This window comes from Populus nigra, chromosome 10 (genome assembly GCF_951802175.1).
Source record: "Populus nigra chromosome 10, ddPopNigr1.1, whole genome shotgun sequence".
Taxonomy (NCBI): domain Eukaryota; kingdom Viridiplantae; phylum Streptophyta; class Magnoliopsida; order Malpighiales; family Salicaceae; genus Populus; species Populus nigra.
The window spans coordinates 9,204,055-9,220,805 of NC_084861.1; the positions used below are offsets into that span (position 1 = coordinate 9,204,055).

At 32.5% G+C, this 16,751-nt stretch overlaps 3 protein-coding genes across 3 annotated transcripts; all 3 read right to left on the minus strand.

Annotated features, from left to right (window-relative positions):
• Positions 1-750: 750 nt before the first annotated feature.
• LOC133705928 (protein MIZU-KUSSEI 1-like) lies at positions 751-2,137 on the minus strand. The gene has a single exon (XM_062131378.1). The coding sequence runs from the start codon at positions 1,705-1,707 to the stop codon at positions 919-921; it is 789 nt and encodes a 262-aa protein (XP_061987362.1). The 5' UTR covers positions 1,708-2,137; the 3' UTR covers positions 751-918.
• A 5,137-nt stretch (positions 2,138-7,274) lies between these two features.
• On the minus strand, positions 7,275-8,927 carry LOC133704690 (nudix hydrolase 1-like). Its single transcript, XM_062129603.1, has 2 exons — positions 8,387-8,927; positions 7,275-7,889 (listed from the first exon to the last, which is right to left on the minus strand). Exons 1-2 carry the CDS (start codon positions 8,760-8,762, stop codon positions 7,591-7,593), a joined length of 675 nt encoding a protein of 224 aa, XP_061985587.1. The 5' UTR covers positions 8,763-8,927; the 3' UTR covers positions 7,275-7,590.
• A 685-nt stretch (positions 8,928-9,612) lies between these two features.
• LOC133704691 (nudix hydrolase 1) lies at positions 9,613-10,555 on the minus strand. Its single transcript, XM_062129604.1, has 2 exons — positions 10,160-10,555; positions 9,613-10,069 (listed from the first exon to the last, which is right to left on the minus strand). Exons 1-2 carry the CDS (start codon positions 10,302-10,304, stop codon positions 9,771-9,773), a joined length of 444 nt encoding a protein of 147 aa, XP_061985588.1. The 5' UTR covers positions 10,305-10,555; the 3' UTR covers positions 9,613-9,770.
• Positions 10,556-16,751: the final 6,196 nt, after the last annotated feature.

The window sequence follows — 16,751 nt, forward strand, 5'->3', positions numbered from 1 at the left end:
TAAAAACACATCTAGAACACCATATTTAACAACAACTTTCATAATTAAAACAATTACATTTAATACCAGCGAAGTTGTTATGCTGCCCATTAATTAGCGTCGTTTTCCGTTTGGCTAAAGAAACAGGACATGGAGTTGCAATTTCAAAACTTCATCCTTAATTGTATCGAATATAACCAACCGATATTACCTAATGTCTCGCATTAATAGCGAACGAAATAAATTAGATGTGACATCCCACAGGTGAACTTGGATGTCATCCAAAAGGGCTAGCTTTGGAATGTTCATAGTTTAAAAGAGGGAAAAACATAACCTTCATTTGCATCTTGTTTCGCCACCACTGAAAAGTTCAAGAAGATACAAAATATATATATTTAGATAGTAGTTAGTAATAAGAATTTGAAATTAAAAGGTTTGTTTTTTCTATGGTTTTAAATTCGAGTCTTGTGGTTGCTCATATGATGGTCATTAAAGGCTTACATAATTATTAGCTTTAAAGTCCGTGAGATTAGTCAAGGTACGTGAAAGCTGATCCGGACATCCACGTCAAACTAAAAAAAAAAAAACAATATCTATGCGTTAATATACTTAGCACCACCTGTCATGCCACCACCTTGCTCTCGTTCCCTAGATTTCAAAAGCATCATACATGTACCACATGTAAAACATTAGTTTCATGTAAAACAAAAAAAAATTATAACTCTCGATCCCACAGTTCCCCTTCCCAAAATGTAGTAAATAACTGCAAAGAAAAAAAAAAGAAAAAAAGGAGCAGAGACTAGCAAGAATGCGAGAAACCGTCCCTTTTTTTTGCTGATATCTATAAACTAAAACGAGAGAGAGAGAGCACAGGCAGCTATCAAGTAGATGCTGATAGCCTGATACTACAAATTACGTCCAACATGGCACACGGCCTCATCAAACTCTAAGCAAATAAATACTAAGTTCAGGACCTCCAGGCCCATCAGGATTCATCATGTAAAATGCCTCTGAATCTTTTGACCCCACAACTCTCTCATACCTGGCTCTCATGTACATGATCTCCCCTATTTCGGACCCTGTTGCCCCATTCCCTGGTAAAACACCAGCTCCCATCGAAACTGGCTCCACAGCCTTCAAGACTTTCCAATCTTCAGGCCTACATTCACGTCTCGTTGCATACCCACATTTCTTACCATTACAGTAAGTCCTCCATAAAGGCTCCTCTAGCAACCTCCCTGCTTTTTTACCTGCCTTCTTTTCACACTCTAGTGCAATTCTAACTAACCCAGAAGCCATTTCTCGGACTAGTATACTTGTTGGTGTTGCAAGCTCAATCAAGAAAGCTGGATTCTGTTTTGCATCTTCTTGAAATGAAAAATGAACATGTCCACGACGATACCCGAAAAGGGTACCTATCACTCTGGTACTTGAGTGATAGCCTGACCGGCCCTTACTCAAAACAGTAAGAGCTGATCTGAGCTTAGAAACTGCCACAATCGGAAGGGTTTTTTTCCTTGGAGCAGGTTGAATTGCACCAGCAGGCAATGTGATTCTAAGCTCCTGATCATCTTTCAACTCTTCCGAACAATGTGAGAAGGAGTTGAAAGTCAAGATTTCCTCATCATCGTCTTCTTCATCCTCGACAACTTTCTTTCCCCTGTTGAAGTATCTCCTTGAGAAAGAGAAAGAAGAGTCATGGGGATTCTTGGCCATTATTGTCTTCATATGGGAAAGAAAAGCTAAAGAACAAAGGAAGAATACTATGGAGAGAAAGAGGTAATTAAGATAAAATGATAGAGAACAGATTTTAGCATATTTGCTTTTATCTAGTGGTTATGTAGGGTGAGTTCTCTTATTGTTTACTTCTATTTCTTTATTTTTGTCAGCCTTGTTGGACTAAGAGGGACTAGAGAAGAGAATCCTGACAAAAGGAAGGTGAACTGCCACACCTAACTAGAACAGGAAAGAAAGAATTGGAAGAGAATGGAGACAAGAACAGGGAGGAAAGGAAGGTGGAAATAGACATAAGAGGAGATTTTTTTAATTGGTGGGGGGATAGTGGAGCCTTATGGAGACGATGGGTGGTGTGACTTCTTCAATGCGTGGATGTTGAAGCTAGAGATAAGGTGTGGGATAGAAAGAGAGAGAGGCTTGAGTCGCTTGACTGATTACTCTGACTTGCATTGGAAACAGTTTTAAGTACAAGGTAAAGCGACACCAACCGTACCCACCATGGCCATCCCAAGTCCCAACCATGTGGGCTTGTAGTGATTTCATCCTCCTGCAACTCGCTCCCAAGCACGATGCACATGTACCCATGAGAGCCAGCAACGGGATTATAGAATAGTAAAAAAAAATAGATAAAATAAACCGATTTGAAAAAAATATTCAAGGAAAGAAGACGATTTAGAGAGCTATAGAAGATGTTTATGATTCGTGAGTTATAATTGTTATATGCTATTCTATTAAATGGTAAAATTTATGGACATAAAATTCAAAAAAAAATAGAATAAAAAAAGACCTCATAAGCATACCAAAACTTTAATGAAAATACTATTAATATCATTAAAAAGATTTTAATGAGACGAATCCAACAGTACCAATAAAAGCCACCAACAACGATTAAAATGAGTCACATGAGCTGCCAAAAGAAAAGCAAGTCTCGGCATTTTTTATGTGCTCATGGGAAAGAAATTCCAAAGTTTCAGTGTGTCTTTTAAGTTATTTTATTTTATTTTCTCTCTTGTTTCTTCACAAATTACAAGGGGAAGGAGAGAGAAAACAAAGAAAAAAATAACGTCGAATGTATATTGAAATTCTGATAACAATATCACCGGTGTCGTTGAAAAGATCTTGATAAGATGAATCCAACAACACTAAAAAATATCACAAACAATGAACGGAATAGATCACACAAGTCATCAAAAAAATACCGAGACTCACTTTTTTTAGGGCACAAATGTAACCTACTCTAATTACCAATAAAAATCTTTCTTCATATTATTAAATTTATCTGATCAAAATCTTATCATCAATTTCATATTATTATTATTAGAGTTTGGGTGTCTCTAATTTTTTTTTCTTTGTTTTATTTTCTTTCCTCTCTGACATAGTATCATAGCAATAATCATATATGTCTTATGCTACTTTTATACTGTTTATTTTAAAAATATTTTTTACAGAATATTATTTTATTAATTTCTTTTATTATGTTAGAATCCCAAATAACTCTTACTTTTCGTGCTGCGGGAATGATTATTATCCCGATGTGTAGTTGTAACAACTAACAAGAGTTTCTAAGGTGTCATAAAGCCTACGATCTTCCTACGCTGATTCTCTTGAATACTGCCTATAAAACCAAGGAGTCCTGGCCTGTGCAGCCATATTCAGGGATAAGGTGATCATCGGTTCGAAAGGTGAAAAATTCAACCTCATTGAAAAGATTTAATTTAATTTAATCTGTGAGTTTTTCAGTTCTATTACTTTGTATAGGTAAATGAGTTTTTTAAAACATTAATTAAAATTATCAAAAAAAACTCAGAAACATATCACCAAACACGTTTGATTTTGCAAGTTCGGAAACCATTGAAACAACAATGTCAGAACTCTAATTTCCATTTTGGGAAGAGTGTTGTTCTACCAGTTCAGCCCATACTTTTCCTTTTCTTTTTCTTTTTTAAGAAAAAGATTAGATAATCTGGAAGATTTAATTCTACATTATCTGCAAAACTGCAGATGAGTCAATGATAGCTTACATGTGTTTTGTAGAGAATTGGAGAGCGACAAATACTGGAGACGGAAGAAGGTAACATAAATAAATCACAAATTCAGCTTTCTATACGCACAGACTTCATGATAAGATCCAAAAAGAATCCACAGAGAACCTCACATGATGGTGATGGTTATAAGTGATCCTGTCATCACCAGGAGCTAGATTTATTTGTTTTTCTTCCCTTCCATCATTTTGAATTTTCATGGCAAGTTCTGTACGAATTATTTTTTTAATTATTATTTTTCAAGTAATTTGTTTGAATCCCTAAACATCAACTTTCATTTAAATTTTTCTTTAACATTTAATTTCAGTTAATTTCTATAATAAATTTAATTATAATTTTTTTAATTACTATTTGTTTTATTTTATATTATTTTTTTATTAATTTTTTTTCTCTCAATTTCATCACTCAATATTTTATTTAGTTATAAATCTTGTTTTTTTATTTTTTCAAGCCTGCATTTAATAAAGTCACTTTAACCTCATAACTCAGATTATAGATCTTAAAGATTAGTTCGGGTCGACTTTGGTTTATTTTTAAAGTATTTTTTTTTAAATATTTTTTTTACCGGTAATTTTTTTCGCTTTACTATTTATGGGGTCATTTCAATTTCATGTCCTAGGTCATGTGTTTGATTTGTTCACTCGGGTCAGCTGTTGGGTTCACTCGAGGTTTTTTTTATCTTTTTTTATATGTTTTCATCATATTAGCAGGTGTTCATTCCTTACATTGTTATGACATGTCTATTTTTTTTTTGTTCATTTTTTTTTTGTTTTGTAATTTTTTTAATGTTTTTTTCTTTTACACCTTTTGTTTTTGGAAATTTATTCTACACATACTAAGAAAATGATATTTTAATAAAACAATTACAACATTATTTATTTTTTCAGCTACGTTAAAAATTAACTTGAGATATCACATATTTTTATTAATGCATATTATCTTTATTATATTTTATTACATATAAGCATCAATTTTATGATTCATGTTTTTATATTTTACTTGATGAAAAAAATGAGTTAATAACACCTATACATTAAATTTTTGTGTTGAAAAAATAATTATTTAACCTGCAGTTAAACGTGTTGAATAGATACATTAACACTTTGTTTTTTTTTTTGTAAGTTCTTATAGAATTTTTAATTTTTAATTATAAATTTTTAAAAAATTGATATATTTACTTTTTGTTTTTTTATCTAATTTCTTTTTTTACGTAGTCAGTATTTACTAGAAAAGTATGTGATGGCTAGATAGGGTGGCTTCCATGAATATCTTCCTGTGTTGAATTTTAGGGAGTAAAAAGAAAAGATCCCTAGGTGCTGCATAAAGACATCTGAGAATTTTGTCTCACATGCTTGAATTATATGTTCTACATGTGATGGACAGTATCTTCAAAGTCCAATCTTGATATATTTTCAGTTGCATTATTAGTCCACCGATCATCCACATGGAACATGTTGCAGAGACAGATGCCACAGTGCCTTGATTATTTATTTATTTACTGGATAAATAACACTAGACCTCGAATCTTCTGTTTTTTTTTTAAATAAAAAATAACCTTACTCATGGACCTTCAAATTCATGGTTTCATTTAGTAAAATCTAACCTTTTCTTTTGTTTGATTCCATGGTACCGACCAAACCACGGATCAACTAACTATGATCTATAACCCAACAACTTTAATGCGGTCCAGATTTAGATACTTAGTCACAATTTCCTTGGACAACTATCTAGCTATCACTTGAAAAAGGACCTCATCATGGAATGAAACTAAAAAAAAGGAGGGTTTGGTCGCCACAAGATGGACTTAGTGAAAGAAATAGCTAAACCACCAAAACGCTACTGAGACAAATGTCCATAGTTCATTCTGATTGGATAGTTCTTGACTTTTTTCGATCAAATATTCTATATGGATCAGTACCAAATTCAGATGGAATTGTGGTAAGAACTGAACGACTACTTGTGTCGTAAACTGGTGAGATGCTATCCCACTGGTGGTTTAGGCTGTGTGCCCGTGCTCGCTTGAATAATTTGGAGCAAATTATAATTTAGTCCCTGTATTTTTTTATTATCTAGCATGCTGGTATTTTTTATTTCGAAGATCACAAATCAGTCATTGATTGAAACTGATCATCAATCTTTTTTCAAAACTCCCATGCCACCCTTTTAAAATGCCCTTCTAGTTTTATCTGTACTGGGTAGGTTTGGAAAAACTTGATAGAAAAAAAGGGGGGGATATTCCAGGGAAAAAGCAATTATGTTATAACAAGTAAGAAACATAAGGACTAAATTACAAGGGAATATAAAAATATAGAGACACAATGTGAGGTTTCAAATAGAAAGGGGTTAGCTAATTATTTAGTTTAGAGGAGGGGACTGAATAACAGTTCACTCGAACAATTTTGTATTTTCACAGATCCAGGCTTCGCTAGCGGCTTCAATAGAACGACAACGAATGAAAGAAAACGTGGGCGTGGCTTAAAGCTATGACAACCATGAAAAGGAAAACTCTGTGCATCATGAAGGACCACTCAATTTATCAGGAAGAGACCTTTCAAAACTCGCGCTGCCTGGTGTTGGAATATTACGTGTTGGTCTGTACGAGTAATCAATCACGGCGGGACAAACCTAGTTTTCCGTAATCTGGCGACCCACCATTTCCATGTTCCATTTATTCATCACCCTCCCTTGAACACTCTTGCTCATATTAGTGGCCTGAGGTGAAAACTGCTTAGGATCAAGTTGACTTGCTTGTTGATTTGTTCATCAGAGGATTGTCTGGAATGAATGCGTATCAGGGTGTGTCATTTAATAGATGTCCTGTTCTGGTCTCCTGCAGGTATTCCATCAGTGCGTATCTTGATCCCAGAAGGTTAATTTGGCTCCCATCTTTTAATTAAATCCTGTCTTCCAAATCTGATTAAACATTATGTATAGGGAGAAGAACCGAACCAAGTAACATGTAGCATTAATAGAAATTGAAACTTAGCTTTTCCCAGTATGAGACAGGAGACACATACAGCATTAATATTAACAAAAAAACAAAACCAGGAAAGCATTGTCTGCACAGACACAATACACCGTGAATTGGACTAGTTTTTCAGATATTAAATCACTTATAATGGTACTCTAAACATTAGATTAATTATAATGATAATTTTTAAAGAAAATTTAAACATTTTTATTGACTGATTTCGTGCCAGTCTTATTCTGTAGTGTATATAAAGTAAAATATAGTTTTTTAAACTAGGAAAAAGAACAACAAAATAGTGTTTGTGAAGATCAAAGTGATTTTCTGCTTTATTTATTCACAATTAATTGTTTGAACAAACGATTACATACATCAAGTTTAAAATCGATGAAATAACTGTGATTCATTAATTTATCTACGTAATTCTTAAGAATTGAAACTTTTACCGATGCATGCGCATGATCATGGAAACCAATAATTACTTTAATCGTCGATTAGGTCAAAATTCAAAACAACCCAGAGATTATAAAACTATACAACAACTCGGATTGAGTACAAATACAGAGATCAATCTAACCCCATTTTTTATTTTATTGTTGTGGTGTTTTGCAACAACTACAAGGTAGGGCAACGAGCAGATTCAAGTCCAACTGGTGCTTAACAGGTGGCACTCAAATTCAACAATTAAACATTTAAACGACCATCTTGAATCCATCTACTGTGTCGATCTCTCGAATGACACGCGGTCTTTCAAAAGATTTAACAAAAATAATAATACGCGATGACGGATTCAAGTCTAGATCTCTTAGCCAATCATTTGAGAAAGTAAAAAATGTATAGCAAGCAGAAAGTCTCTAGCAGCAACTACACGATCAGAAATGGATGGAAGCCATCTTGCAACAGCTTTTCTAATGGCCAAAACAATGGCCTTGGGAGGCTGTCCCACTCGTACCAATCCCAGCCATCACACTTGTCAGGCTCGAGATTTTGAGGCAGCTGGTTAGGATTGGCCAGGACTGCTCGCAAAACGATCATAATATAATGGGATGGCTCTGCTCCCTCATGGAAGAGGTTGTTGGTAACTTTAAGGACCTCTATGTTGTCAATGTCCAGACCCGTTTCCTCCTTCACTTCTCTTGCAGCACAAGCTTCAAAGCTCTCACCTGACAACCATACGAATTGGTAGTGTAAAAGATTCTATTACTAAAAAATTCCACGCATTGATATTCTAAAAGAAAATAGATTTGTGGGCCGATTGCAGTATGAAAAACTAAAAGTATTTCCATATGACCCAAAAGATGAGCTGACTGGGTGATTTTCACTGATTATTTGTGAATTAACTTGCTAGTTTTCAATGACATGACCCTATAAATTTCCCCTTGCAACCAATCTGCTCTCGCAAACACCCACCCCATTCGGGGTAGGTAAGGGAAGAAAAAAACCTAGTGGGGGTAGGTAAGCAAAAACAAATATTAAAAAAAAATAACCAGTATTACATTTTCTTTTTTCTTTTTGTTTTTTTTTTTAAGGTTTATCTTTCTCCTTGGTCATCTAATTTATTTTTAAGTGATAGCATATGATTTATATGAAGAAGTAAAACAATTAATCAAGATTCAACAAGACAAATTTAAAGAAATCTGCAACTCATGGAAAGACAAACCAAACTCGAGGTGGCCACCAGGGAGAGCGAAAGCAGAGTTGCAAATGGTGGCGCGCCGCCGGCCCAAGAGCACAGATTTTCCCTTCAAAACGAACACCACTACCCCAACTCTTGGCACTGGTGCCTCCACACGTCCAGCCTCCTTTTCCACGCCGCAAATTACAGGTCTCAAATGACCGACCCTCTTGCTTTCTCCGTTCACTTGTTTCTTGAAAATATTTCGGTCACCAAAGCTTGTTGGAGGATGAAGTATTGAAGACAATTGAGAAAAGGATCGTGCAGAACCAGCTGACAGGGTTTTGCAAGATGGGAACTGAAACTTGTTTGATGTTGTTAAGGATCTTTGACCCCCCAGCCCATGGAAAATGGAGGCCATTTGATTTGTTAGCCCAAGCTTCCCAGTAATCGAAAGATTAGAAGTGTTCAAATGAACGACGCGCAAAAGAGCTTCACTGCTGCAATCTATAATTTTTTTGTTCTCAAGAAAAACATGCTATACCATGTTTAAAACTTTAAACACAAAAAACTGTGCGACAAAAGTTAGGCCACTGGCGTACAAAAATCATACTGTCACGTGTAAAACCGATGGTTACAAGGTTGCTTTCACCAAAACTGTACTCAATCCTGGTTTGGTACAGTAGATACTTGGCGTTTTAGCTGGTAAATTTTGAATTTTTTTTATGTTTTCACTTTGAAGTACTAACATTAAAATAATTTTTTTAAAAAAATATATTATTTTTATAAATCTGCAAACAAAAAAACATAATGATATTCTCACGCACCCCAAAAAAGTCTGTTATGTTCACTGCAGGACTGCCAAGTTGTTGTTGCCCCTGTAAGTCTATGCTTGCATTCAATGCTTTTCCTTCATTTTCTGAAATGGGAATGGTATCTATTGCATTTAAAAAAGGCCTGAGCCCATTACAGTTCTCGGGACTCGACTTTACAAGGCTTTTGAGAGTTTAGACATCTGGACTGTGCAAGAGCTTGGCATTGAAAACTTCAACGCAAGTTCCGGGCAATAAACTCAATGGCCCAACACCTCGGGATTTTAATGGAGGCTGAGTCTAAGAATATTTGTACGGATAAGATGAATAAAATGCGAATTAGATTTAGTTGAATAATCAGGTTCAAATCTGATGATCTAACTAGGATACAATTTATACATAAAACTAATACGATCAAAAAGAAGAAAAGGAAGAAGAAGAAGAAAGAGAGGAGGCGGGTGGGTTAATTCGTTTCCAGCGATAATTAAACTCAAAATGCACCATCAGTCAACAGTACATAAACTTGTAATTGCTAACATCTGACTTCTTAATAGTTAATAATATGATGCACATAAAACTAATTATAACAGGATAAATAAACATGAGCAGAAAGAAATCTAGTGATCTGGAAATGGGTTGAACCCACTTTTTACCATCTTCTCCAAGGGCAAAAACAACGGGTTTGGCAGATTATCCCAAGCATACCAATCCCAACCATAACATTTCTCAGGCTCGAGATTTTGCGGCACCTGCTCTGGATCGGCCAAGTTTGCTCGAAGAAAAACAGTAACATAGTGGCACGGCTTTGGTTCCTCGAGAAAGACATTATTTGTAACTGTTAGGAGCTCCGTTTTGTTAATCTCCAGACCCGTTTCCTCCTTCAATTCCCTTGCCGCACACTCCTCGAAACTTTCCCCTAAAGAGCAAACAAATTGATGGTTTGTAATTAGTTTAGTTCTAGAACTAGGGGTAATTTTTTATTATTATTATTATTATTATTACTTACCGAACTCTAGGTGGCCACCGGGGAGGGCGAACGTGGAGTCACCGACGGAGGAACGGCGCCTCCCCAGCAAGACGGATTCGTCCTTCAACAAGAACAATACCACGGCGACTCTAGGCGCCGGTGGTTTCGCTGCGTTTTGTTCCATTTTCTAGTGGTGGTCAAAGAGGGTATGGAAATCGCCTTTTTCATTTTTATAATGGAGGGCAGCGGAGCCGTTTTGGCCACTTCGCAATTGCTGCTTTTTCTAAGTTTTTCCCGCCCCGGAAAGAGGGGATTAATATGCTGCTTCTGGTGTGGATGGCCGATTAATTATCTATCAAATGAGATTGAGCCACGCCATTCAAATGGGGTTGAAGTGACAATATAATTCTTTTGTGGGGCGGGATTGGCCGGGGCAAATCTGGCTTCCTGGTGGCGTGGCATGCCGGGATTTGTATTCTCTGCTTTTCTTTTCTGGTTCCTTTTGTTGTTTGTAAAGCTTATCTGTGCTTGGGCCGCAAGCTCTGAGCTCGGACCATATTCCATGTGGTCAAGGTCATATCTATAATATTATTGCCTCTCCCTCCAAAACAACTTATACAAAGCATACAAATTATGTGGTTGAATATGTAGAGGTGAAAGGTAAATTTATTTTTAGAATAATTATATGAAAATATGTCTTTTTTATTTACTTCTTTATCTAACCCATCTCAATCAAACACTTAGGCATGTTTAATTTACAAAATTATAAAAAATATAAAAATATCACATTATTTATTAATTATATTAAATTTAGTTTTTAAAATTTTTATTGTTATATATTTTGTTTTAAGTATTTTTTTTAATTTCATCTCTTAAAATTTGATTTAATTTAATTTTTATATCAACTTTGATTCTTATTTTTATGATTGTTATTTGTTTTTCTCTTATTATTTTTTTAATTAAAATTTTTTATCTATCAAATTTGGTCATCGTTATTTTGATTGTTATTTATTTTATTTAAAATAATTTATGGAATTATAATTATTATTTTTAATTTAATTATCTTTTAACTTTTTTATCTGTTAGATTTGATCTTTATTATTTTGATTGTTATTTATTTTATTTGAGATAATTTATGAAATTAGATTTTTTTTCAATTTTATTCTCATTTAACTTTTAAATTTATAAGATTCGTTCCTCATTATCTTAATAAACTTGAAAAAAAATTACTAGCAATTTATTTTTCAACTTATTTTTCATTACATAACCAAACACTAGAAATTATTTTTCAATTTATTTTTTATAATACTATTAAATATAAAAAATAATTCACTTTTTATAAATTTATTTTCTAAAAAAAATATTAAAAAAAAATACTTCCCAGTAACAAACATAACTACAATGATGTTTGTGCTATTTTTTATTTCAATTGCTGAACACAAGTTCAATGAAGAAAATATAGAACTGAACGAAAAGCTTTTATATTTAGTATGCAGCATGCACGACAAAACAAATCTCTAAAAATCTAGATATTTATTAAGATGAAACCTCATTTATACAGACAACACATAACCCTTTTACAGTGAACGACTGAACGTGTATATATGTTCATTATCTATATTTTCACAGAGCCGCTGTAATATTGCAGATAAACATGGTAAAACCTTATATTTGTAGTAAATATTATTACAACAATTCTGGATTTTATTTTTATTATTATATTTTAAGTGTATTTATATTTTTCTTAATATAACGGGGAAAATGAACGAACCACCGCACAGAGGGGGTGATTGACTAGTATATGTTTAAACACCCATGTTAAATAAGATAAGTATATCTTTATAACGGAGAACACCGTCCATGTCACCATGAACAGGATTGAATCTTGTATTTGTTTTTGCATTTTAAAGGTTTTTTTAAAAAAATTTGAATTTTTTTATTTGAATTTAATATTTTCAGATCATTTTAAATAATTTTTTTAAAAAAATATATATATTTTAATATATTTCTAAATAAAAAATATTTTAGAAACAAACCCCCCCCCCCCCCCCCCCCCCAGGTTCTGATTGCCGTGTAATCGCAATGGGAAGGGATTGCCTTCGTTAGGTGAAAATTGATCCCAAGAACAAGATGTACGTTACTCTAGTCTATCTACATGAACGGCAATATTTTTCTTGATTTTATTTTTTTATTAAAAATATATTAAAATAATATTTTTTTTATTTTTAAAAAATTATCATGGATATCAATACATTAAAAAAATATAAAAATACAAAAGAATTGAAATAAATAAAAATCAAATAAAAATTAATTAAAAAAAACACGAAACAAGCAAACTCTAATTTACAAAGAGGGATCACAGTATGAACATATGCTCCTCCATGCGACATAAATCATGCAACATATGAGCTCGTAATTTAACGATGACCACATAAAGAATTGGGAGTGCAAACTGGAAGCGTTAATAATTGATAATTTTTTCTATGTAGCCGGGCAGTGCTTTCCGAGTCATACGAACATCCTAACTTTTTCGCGATAAGATTCGATTTGACGTTGGGTGGATTGTTCACATATTCTCTTGGAATATACTCTCACTGCATTGATGACGTCACCAAGCACCCAGGTAAATGACAAACGCGCGTGTAAAAAGTAAAAACTGTGCGCCCCCATGACCCATCACCCTTTTTCGAGATAATTATATTCTGATTTTCTTATATTCCAAAGGAATATGATAGGTAATGTCCGTGAAATCATTTCAAGTCATTGGCTATTTCTTCACAAAAGACTGGGAGAGTTTAAAAAATAAAAATGAGCTACTAGCCTTGCTGGGGAAGGGCGGGTCATATAAAACGGCTCTACATGCAAGCCTAAAGCCAGGATCCAGAACCAATCATATCATATCATATCCCGTATCATGCAAGGACCGATATAGAAGTCGTGAATATTTTGGCGAGAACGAAATGTTCCCGGCGAATCAGGACCCCACTTCTAGATTAATCTCGGACTGCTTACGTGGTCCATGTTAAAATGTACAATTTTGGGTCTAATGTTATAATGTCTGTCCAAACAAATACACTGTTTTTGTTACTTTTGTACTGTAATGTGCATAAAGGAACAAAATAAAAGGGTGGAAGCTGGCGACGTATGATTTGCCTTGGGGTCTTGAACCTTGATGTGACAGACAGCATCGAGAGGATTGCGTACTAGAAAATTTTAGAGAAGTTACCGGTGGGATGCCATTTGTCAAGATGGCTTTACTATTATGCAAGGTCAAATAATTTGCAACCGCAACGCTATTTCACGAAGAGACTGGTCATTCAAATTTCAAAGGTATTACGTAATAGTCTGTACGATATGTTTTTAAAATATGTTTTATTTTAAAATATATTAAAATAATATATTTTTTATTTTTTAAAAATTATTTTTAATATTAACATATCAAAATAATTTTAAAATATCAAAAATATATTAATTTAAAATAAAAAAATTCAAATTTTTTCAAAAACATTTTCCAATCGCAGTGCCAAACATTACACACCGCTTGGGAACCGCTTTCCATGAAAAAATCTAAAAAAAATTGTTAAAAATTATTTTTTTTAATATTTTGTATCGTTTTGATGTGATGATTTCAAAAATAATTTTTAAAAAATAAAAAAAATATTATTTCGATGTTTTTCGGCACAAAAAGAACTTTGAAAATCTACTGCAATTACACTTCCAAATATGTTATGTTGTGGTTATTTTTTTAAAAAAATTAGTATACATGCTAAATAAATTGATAATTATTAAAGTTTAGATTGAAAAATCAAGTATTTAACCAAATAAATGAATAATCATTTATACAAATATAAAGTATTTTTTGTGTATCAATTTTTTGTTTTTTATTGCTTGTTATTTATCGTCACATACCCTTTTGCATCCTTGTATTTATAGCAGCCTGTAATGCATTGTTACATATCGATCCTAACAAAATGAATTCACCAAGCTTGTAGTTCTCTGTTGATTATGATTTCTCGAGGTGAATTATTATTCAACGCCGCCGTGTAAAACCCAAGATCATTGATTTTGTTTCCAGGCAGGTGATGCAAGATCCAATCTAACCTTCTTTCATACACACATACAATACAAGATGCTGTGATATTTTGTTCATGCTGGGCTGCATTTTGTAACACGTAGCTGGATTTGGGTAAATTATCTACTATGCTAGAAGAATCGGGGTAAAACCTCATATTGTTTATATGAATACCGAAGGAGCTGCCTGTATTTTTTTAAGATAATTCCATCTTCTATTTTTTTTTATTGAATTTTTTAAGTTTTCTTTATTCTATCTTTCAACTTATATTGATTTTAATTTAATTTTAATTTGTTTTTATAAGATTATCTTAATATCAGATAAATATTTTGATATTTAATCGATATTTAATTTCACGAGTGTTTGTTTTTATTGTTATATCACTGTAAAAAATATAGTTAATAAATAAAAGTCTTTAAACATAATAAAGTCTATGTTTCTGGTCATGAGTTTAGTGGGTTAAGTCGTGATGTCTGAATTAATCTAATATATCAACACCTCAATATTAAAAAAAAATTTCATTTTGAAATTTTCTTTAAAGCTAAAAGCATGTATTTTTTAATGGCTATCTAATTTTTTTTTGGTCTTATCAAGTCGACTAAATCATGCAAGGACAACTCCCAACCAGGTTAATTTTAAACTTAGGCTAGGAAATGAGCTGGATCGAGAGGTTTTAAGGTTGATCTACTAGGCTGGCTTTTTTTTTTTAAAAAAAAATATCCATCTTCAAAAATTTTCTTTGGAGAGAGTCTTTTTTATATATTTTTTAATTTTATCATTTAATATTTTGTTGATTTTGAACTTTGTATCCATAATTTGTTTTGATTTATTTTTTATGAGGCTACCACAGTCTTTAATAAATATCTTAATTTTTTATTGATATTTCATTCTACGAGTGTTTATTTTTTTATAATATTATTAAATTAATTTTTTTTAAAAAATAAAATTATTAAACATAATAAAATACAAATATAAGTCGCGAGTATAAGAGATTTAGCAAATTTAGACGTAGAGCATGGGTCAAATTGATTTGTATCTCTGTTTGTTTTTGCGTTTCAAAAGAGTTTTAAAATTTTTTTAAAAAAATTTAATTTTTTTCTTCACTTCGAATTAATATTTTTTTAAAATTTTCAAATCATTTTGATATGTTGATGTCAAAAATAATTTTTAAAAAATAAAAAAATATTATTTTGATATATTCCCGAGTGAAAAATACTTTAAAAGCAACCATAACAACGCTCCAAAACACAAGTGTAATGATTTTAAATTCAAATATATTAATTTTAAATTCAGATTTAAGGAAATATTTCAATAAATTGTAAGATTAATATGAGTTCTGAATTTTTTTTTTATATAGCGACACTGTCTGCTGGACTTCTTTCTATCTAGATATGTTTCCGTACATCTTTCCAACTCTAAGCTACTTAGACCATTTTTTTCCTGCCTACGTGGAGGAATAGGAAATGGTATTCTCTGAAGAAAAATCACCAGGACATGATCAGTTAGCTCAGCCACGAGTAAGCGAATACACGATAACCAAGCCATTGATTTTCGTATTTTGATAAAAATCAAGAGTGAGGCTCCGGAGAAATTGAACGCTCCCAGTTTCCATTCCCCTCCACTTTGTAGATTACACCCTTTGCCACCTGTCCAATTCTTGGGTGGCATGATCAATCATTGACCGTTTATTATATCCAGCATGTCCTAAAATGTTAACGAAGAACCACTATTTTTTTTTATCAGCAAAGAAGCAGTTGTGTACAAAGAGTCGCGTAAGCATGCTACATCTTCGCCATTTTTTGTATTGTGTTTCAAAAAAATGTTAGGTAAAATCTATTTATTTATTTTTAATTTATTTATTATTTGAAGGTATTTTAAAAAATAACATAGCACTCTAAAACAAACAACACCTTCTTCAACAATAAAATATTAAAGTGACGGTTGATTATGCCTTAGCATTGAATGAGATATGTCAAAATAAAAACCCCCGTTAAATCAATCATCTTTCAACCGTAATATACTTTCACAAATACACTCATATCTGCGTTAAAAACTACGACAATGAGTCGATATCAGTGTTTTTTTTTTTTTTTTGAGTTGTGGTTAAATTTATTTTTTTAATTTTTAATTAATTTTTTTAATTTTTTTAATATTTTTGATATATTGACATTAAAAATATTTTTAAATATAAAATATTCCAGCACCCCCTTAGCCAAGTCCATACAAAAAGGAGGAGGCAATCGAGGTCACAAGGGACCCTCTTCCTTCACGGGCACGATGACTCCACCACCCAGACAGACACTAGGAGTTGAATAGCAAAATCTCCTGCGCCACTGCATCTACTATCTCTGTGTTTGGAAATATAATTCGAATTATATTTTTATAAAATTTAAATTTTTATTAAAAATTTAAATTTTTTATATTTTCAGATCATTTTAATATATAAATCTTATTTTTTTTTTAATATTATTTTGATATATTTCTAAATAAAAAAACACTTTAAACTGCAGTCGATGTAATAATTTCAAAACCCTAAATAACCACTGCTTACTCTACACA

What these genes read in the sequence shown, in the direction of transcription:
- LOC133704690 (XM_062129603.1), bottom strand. Translation starts at nt 8,762, where the DNA reads ATGGCCTCCATTTTCCATGGGCTGGGGGGTCAAAGATCCTTAACAACA. An exon ending in TGGTGGCCACCTCGAGTTTG is followed by an intron (nt 7,890 to 8,386) that starts GTTTGTCTTTCC and finishes TATGGTTGTCAG; the next exon opens with GTGAGAGCTTTGAAGCTTGT.
- LOC133705928 (XM_062131378.1), bottom strand. Translation starts at nt 1,707, where the DNA reads ATGAAGACAATAATGGCCAAGAATCCCCATGACTCTTCTTTCTCTTTC.
- LOC133704691 (XM_062129604.1), bottom strand. Translation starts at nt 10,304, where the DNA reads ATGGAACAAAACGCAGCGAAACCACCGGCGCCTAGAGTCGCCGTGGTA. An exon ending in CGGTGGCCACCTAGAGTTCG is followed by an intron (nt 10,070 to 10,159) that starts GTAAGTAATAAT and finishes TTTGCTCTTTAG; the next exon opens with GGGAAAGTTTCGAGGAGTGT.